Genomic DNA, 7,118 nt, shown 5'->3' with positions numbered 1-7,118 from the left:
AGACAAGTTGAAAATAAATATTAAATATAAAATAAAGTTATATAATATTTTAAATGAGTTGAAAACGGGTTAAAAACAAGTTGTAATTAGGTCGAAAGTTTCAACCCAACCTATTTAAATAAATGAATTATATGAGTTGATCCATTCACCTAAATGATTAAAAAATTTCAACCAAAAGCTGATAATTTTGGGTTCGATTGACACCTGACCGGTAGGGTCGAAGGTCAATCTGAATGGACGGGTCACTTTTTGTTAGCCCTGATACAGTAATACATTCATTTCAATTATCCGAACCGGAACTCCAAGTTTCAAACCCGAACACCGGTGCCCGTTACATGGCAAAAGTGGGTCGTTGTCTGCTTGGTGGTGGTTAGCCTCCCTCCATTATGTGGAGTTGATAGAGCAGGGAAGAATGGCCAGTAATCACAAGTCCTAAAAGCCATGGCCACTTTTTCTTCTCCTTCTTCCTTCCCGCCATTATTTTGCTGTGATCATCATAAGCCGTTAGGGTTTCCGATTTCGTATCATTTTCGTCACATTCAACGTCGTAGTCATCATCATTGCAGCAAGACATCAATTCAGTTATCCCCAACTACACCACTAGGTGTAACCAGATTCAGATGCTTCTCGTCTCAAGGACAGCAGCAGCCTTCTGAAGAAAAGCCGAGATTGGAAGAAGACTCTGAAGATTTTGAATTCGAGAGGCTTTTCTCTAACCTTAATCGAGCTACTCTCAAACGGGAACCTGGTATTTAATTTTATATACATTGTTAATTCATCATCTCTCCACAAAGTGTAAGGCAACAAACTGTCAATTTCATGTTGTGCCCTTTCTCTTTTTTTACGACTTACAGATTGTTATCCAATGCTCTGCAGGAAGCGTCACTAGTTCCGTTCTTCTGGTTGCTGGCACCACTGTAATCCCTCTCTTCCTACTTAAATATGTTGCTGGCACCACCGTAATCCCTCTCTTCCTACTTAAATATGTTATAGTTTAACACACATGAATAAATGTTCAAATGACCATTCTGGCGGCTCCGCCATGATGGCAGACAAAATGAACGTATATTGGGCCTTTCAAATTTTCATGTAATGCATCTTTTTAGAGAGATTGTTGGATAAACCTGGATGGATAGAAAACTTGAAAAAGAAAAAAAAAATTATTGCTGAAGATGTAATTTTGGACTTTGCATCAAAAGGCAAGTCAGTCAGAAATTCGATTGTGTGTGTAATCTATTAGAATAGTAAGCTACCATTCAATCAGATTTATTATGCCAAGGCATCATAATTCACGAGGAAATTGACATACAAGGACATTCAGTTTGAAGAACAAGTGGGGAATGATGTGAGTACCTTGTGGCGAAGAAGAAATTCGACTGAAAGTGCGCACTTCTCTTTTATTCAAGCAAATCGACCATTAAATCTATTAAACTAGGCTGCTTCTTACCATATTATTTTCTTACTTTGACCTTCTATTTTCTGCATGAAGCAGTTGCTTATTGCAAGTTTTGCTAAAGCAATTCGGAAAACTAAAATTGCTTTTAGTTTGACAAAATGAGTATCAATGGAAGTGAATGCCTTTATTTACTAGATGAAACAAGGAGTTCCTTTTTTCCACAGGATATGCTCAAAAGAACTAAATAAGTCATTCGCCTACTGTCCTAGCCTTTTACTTTTTGTTTTAGCTGTTAATAATTCATTTGATTTTCTTTTGTACTTAACTAGCTCTTGGTTGTTAATATCAACACACACATAGAATTGCAGAGTTGATTTGCTACACTTGATTGTGTGCTATCTTTTCTCTATGATTGAGAAACTAACTTTGTGGTATGGATGTAAATTGTCTGAATAGGTAGGAGCAGGAATTCTTGCTATTCCTGCAGTGACTCAGGAAGCTGGATTTTTGGCGGCTGCGATCACTTGCATTCTTTGTTGGATTTATATGGTACTTCTCTTTCATGATTGCTTCATGAATATATTTATTTGCTCCCTGGTTTTGTTGCTTTTTTCTTAAGTTACGTTTTCTTGTCAAATTAAGAAAGTGTAATTTAAGACATAAGAGATTCAACATTTTGTGTCATTTATTTTGGGATGTCCCAGAAAGGAATTTGTTGCATTTATTTTGGGATGGAGAGAGTATTAATACAGAAAGTTTGTCTATAAGATGACACAAAAACCAGAAATATTGATGGGTACAATGTGTTTAGCATACTAGTCTATCTGACACTGTCCTTGGGTGTTGCCTGGGTGGTAGGATAGTGTGCATCCGGAAAGGATGTCCCGTCAAAACCGGGTAACACCATGATGGCCGTGGGACCGGTGCGGTGGGGGCACTCCAGAAGGTGGCATAGACTCAGTTTTAGTCTTTTTGATACTGGTCAATATATGGTGCTAAGTTTTCAATCATACAACATTGCAAAATTACTCTCCTGCAGGTTGTGACTGGGTTGCTAGTAGCTGAAGTAAATGTAAAGACAATGTGCGAACTGGGTTCTGGTGGTGTATCATTGGTAATTTCAACAATTCTTTGCTAGAAGTTAATCCTAATCGATTCCTTGATAGAGATGCATGATATTGTATCCAATGGTTATTGTATCTTCAAGTCCACCATGTAGGTGCAATGTGGATCCATTTTTAAAGGAAAATTTCGAAGTGGTTGCACATAATTAATAGCATCATATAAAAATAGAAATTAATTATAAAAAGTACGGTTTTGTCAAAAGTGATAAACAAATTACCCCCTACAATTGATCGCTATGGCTCTTCATCTTTTGAAGTATGTTAATTATATTCTCGCTCATGGTATTGACAAACATCTTTTTTCTATGGCACAAATGAGCGAAGCATTTAAAAATTCATCGCAAAATTAATTAACATAAATATAAACAACTTAATCCTAAACATGATATTACCATAAATGTAAACAAATTAACCCTAAAAAGTTAGCATCAAATATACTAATTCACCCTTAAAAGTTAACCTTAATATAAACAAACTAACCCTACTTATAAATGTGAACATATTAGCCTTAAATATTTACAGAAATAAATTTTAATATATAAGAGTTAGGGTTAAGATACCACAAGACTCAATCTCAAATCCATCAGAAAAAAAAGAAGTGGTTGCACACACAAAATTAAGTGGTTGCATTATTAAGTAACTTTAAGATATTTACACTACGTCCGACCAAATCAGCAGTATCCTGGGATACCACATCCATAAGGGTGCATTTGAACCTGTATAGGTGCACTGCTAGCATGTATTTGGGAATAGTGGAAGATATGCAAGGGTGGGTATGGTCTTTTCAATCTGTGACTGTCATTTAACGAGTGAGTGATTGATTGAATATGAGAGAAGAAGCTTAAGTTTTTTTTACCACATGGTACTTGTCATTGAGAAATGTTGATTATTTGAAATCTAAGTTGTTAATTCCATTTTACAATTGAGAATGGTCAGACTTATCATACTACTCCGATAATGACAAACTGATTAGGCTGATAATACATTGGCTTGCGCTTCAGGTATTCATACTGATCTGGTTTGAAATGTTTCCACTTAATGTGCCAAGAAAAGGATTAAATACTTTGACTAGTTTGGCAATGACATCATTCTCTTGACTTTGACCAGCCAAACACGTATGCAAATACCACTTACTGGGCTTGAATATCTCACCTCAAGATTACTTGGCTATGTTTTGTGCCATTGGGCCGAAGGTCTCGTGATGACAGTAGGAATATGTTTTTCATTTCATAACTCTTGCATGTTTATTTTTCAGGTATCAATGGCTACGAGAACACTTGGGACTATTGGAGTTCAGATTACTTGGTAAGATGATCTGACTAAGTTAATAAGGGTACATAGTTCTAACAACATATTTTCTTAATTGCCTCTGAAGTGTCTCTGAGAAAAGATTTGTGCTGAGATTGTGGTTCTTGGATATGTTCATTGCTTTATTGTTATAACAAGAGTCCTAATCCTAGTATGATATGGTTTATCTTTATCTTATCAGCATATTTATGATACATCTCTATAGTGGGAGGGTTTTCTCTATAAAAGGTAGAGATAAATGTTCTTAAAATATATTTGTATCATGGTATTTGAGCCTAAAAGCCCTTGGTACAACTAGTAATAGCAGAAACTCTTGTATGCACCTAGCTGTCATCTTCAAACCCTAAAACCACCTAGTCATCATCCTACCACCATGTGACCCTTGAAGCAAAACCTTAATTCGGTAGATCAAACTGGTCCATTGTCTCTGACATCTTTTGCATGCTACTGTTGTAAAAGGCTGACTCAACAGACTTAACCCCATTGATTTGCTGAATGTGTTCATATTGTCTAAGTCAGTTGCTTGATTTCCTAAGTCTCTGAGCACTAATCTCTGTTTGTTTCTGGTTAAAACTGAGGATGCAATTTTCTTTGTTGTCTGCGTTGCTGCTTGCTATTGTAGGGTCAGTCGTAGTTTCAATGTCGTATAACAACAATGTGATTTACAGTCCCAAACAAATATCAGTAAACCACAGTCCACACTGACCCGATACAACAAATGCGGATTAACAAGATTTAAGTATTGTATATTGTAGTCCAATCAATTATACAGATCCACAAACTTCAATACAACAGTAATAACATATATACAACCAAATAACAAAGATGCACGTAAAATCGAGACGACGAGATTTAACGTGGTTCCACTATCAGGGTTGTAGTGTACGTCCACAGGGAGAGAGATCGATTTATTACTAAATGGGAGAGATTACAATGTGTTTACAAAATCCTTCGATCAAAAAATCAGCTACCCAAAATTTCCCAAAACAAAGTTTCTAAATCTGAAAACTAACTCAAATATGTAAAGGAATCATGTGGAAAAAACTTGCTCCAACAAACCCAAAGGCCGAAGCATTTTTATACCGACCAGATGGGCAGGGCGGCTCACAGTGTATTAGACAATTAAGTGTGATATATATATATATATAATTATATTAGAGGGTCTAGAGTGTAAATGTATCTCTTATATATATCCCTGATTGTAATCGGTATACACACACACAATTACCAAGTTTATCTTGGTATCAGAGCCGCAGCCGGCCCTAAACGCCCTACAGCTGCTGCCCTGCCGCTGCTGCCCTACCGCTGCCGTCTCCCTACCGCTGCCATCACAAGGCAACCCTAAAGCTACCGCACCCGTCTTCTACCCTACGGCTGCCTCACCTTCTGTCCAATGACAACTGTTGCAGCTTTCACTCCAACCGAGAAAACCACCCATAACTCCCACAAGTTTGGCTTCACTTTATCACCAAACAACTATGGCTATTGGAAGACAATGGTTCAACCATTCCTTGTCACAAACAACTTGTTCGGCTATGTTGATGGCACCATTCCTTGTCCACCGATGACTATCTCATCATCATCATCATCTGGAAAAGATGCCGACAGCACCACAGTGCCCCTACCACAACCGAATCCTAACTACACAGCATGGGTTTCCAATGATGCTCATGTACGGATGCTGATTATTTCTACAATCTCTGAGGCGTCGTTCCAACACGTTCAAGGACTTACCTCCCATGATCTTTGGCTGTCTCTTGAACGTGCTTACGCTCCTCACACATCATCTAGGGAATACACCCTAAAAACTCAGCTTCTTAAACTAGAGACGAAGCCTGCTGAAACCTCCTCCGCATACCTGACTAGGGCTGAAGAATATGCTGATGCTCTCGCCAATATAGGCGAACCAATGAAAGAAAAAGATTTGGTGATGTTGGTTATCTCGGGTCTTAGAGAAGAATACAACAGGCTAAAGTCAACACTCCTTGGTCGCCAATTCCCAACTTTCTTTAGAACTTCATGGCCTGCCATCAGACCATGACTACATGATCAAGAAATCTGCAACTGACATCTCTCCACCTCAAGCATTCTCGACTGTCACGAACAACCGCAACTCAGCGGTTCCTGGTGCCACCTCGTCTACTCCTCAACCGGATCAACTTCAAGCTATTCAACAGCTTCTGTCACAACTTGGTCTTCAAGTTCAGCCTGTTAATGCACAGCCTGCACATGCCTTTTACACCAACAGGTCTAGGAATAACCGTGGCCATGGACGTGATTCTAGACGCGGACGAGGAAACTACAACAACAGAAGTCAAGGAGGAGGTAACCGTAATCAATTTAGTTGGGCTTCTAATCAAAACACTGTTTTTGGCACTTGCAACTGCAACAGGTGTGGGATTGGTCATATCCCGTCTCATTGCCCCAATCGAGACCCTGCTCCTATGATTACGAGACAACCACCTTCTGCCAACTTTACAAATTACCGGTCACAAGCTTGGCTCCATCATGTTGCATCGGACCTATCTAGCTTCGATAACTCTGAGGCCTACTACGGTGAGCACAACCTTCATGTTGGCAATGGTAAGGGTTTACCCATTCTACACATTGGTTCCTCACAACTTCATTCACCAAACAAAACATTTTCCCTTAAAGACATACTACACGTACCTGACATAAAACAGAACTTAGTTTCTGTTCAAAAATTCTGTTTTGATAACCATGTGTACTTTGAATTTCACTCTACTTTCTTTGCTGTGAAGGACAAGTTCACACACACTATCCTCCTCACTGGTCTAAGTAATGGTGGTCTCTACTCCTTCCGTCCTCCTCAGCCTCAGCCTGTTCAGAAAATGTCGTTTTCTACCACACGTGCCTCTTCCACTACATGGCACCAAAGACTTGGACATCCACATCCACAACTTTTGAAGTCCATGTTATCTAAATATCATTTACCTTTACAAAATAAGTGTGCTAGTACTTTTTGTGATTCATGTTCTGTTGGCAAATCGTCTTAACTTCATTTGTTACCATCTACTTATAAAAGTTTGCACATTTTGGATTTGGTTTTCTGTGATGTATGGGGACCCGTTCCTGTTCCTTCTTTTGATGGTCACAATTATTTTTTGCTGTGTGTTGATCATTATTCCATATTTATGTGGATCTTTCCATTAAAACTAAAATTTGATGTTTATGCCCCTTTTAAACGATTCCTTGCGATGGTTGAAAGACATTTTCAAACCAAACTGAAATCTGTCCAAACCGACTGGGGAGGCGAGTTTCGGAATCTC

General features: G+C 38.5%; 1 protein-coding gene across 3 annotated transcripts in view; it reads left to right on the top strand.

Moving 5' to 3' along the window:
- The first annotated feature begins 341 nt into the window (after positions 1 to 341).
- The window catches only part of LOC112521616 (tyrosine-specific transport protein-like), a 19,496-nt gene continuing 12,719 nt past the window's right edge, over positions 342 to 7,118 (top strand). For all 3 annotated transcript variants that reach the window (XM_025130580.1, XM_025130579.1, XM_025130582.1), the window contains exons 1-5: positions 342 to 748; positions 877 to 917; positions 1,853 to 1,945; positions 2,436 to 2,510; positions 3,776 to 3,825. In XM_025130580.1, the coding sequence (XP_024986348.1) occupies positions 442 to 748; positions 877 to 917; positions 1,853 to 1,945; positions 2,436 to 2,510; positions 3,776 to 3,825 (566 nt within the window). In that variant the 5' untranslated portion in view covers positions 342 to 441. The remainder of the gene's footprint in view (positions 749 to 876; positions 918 to 1,852; positions 1,946 to 2,435; positions 2,511 to 3,775; positions 3,826 to 7,118) is intronic.

The sequence above is a fragment of the Cynara cardunculus genome (genome assembly GCF_001531365.2).
Source record: "Cynara cardunculus var. scolymus isolate 2C chromosome LG 11, CcrdV1, whole genome shotgun sequence".
NCBI lineage: Eukaryota > Viridiplantae > Streptophyta > Magnoliopsida > Asterales > Asteraceae > Cynara > Cynara cardunculus.
This window is presented reverse-complemented; position numbering and strand designations above follow the sequence as displayed.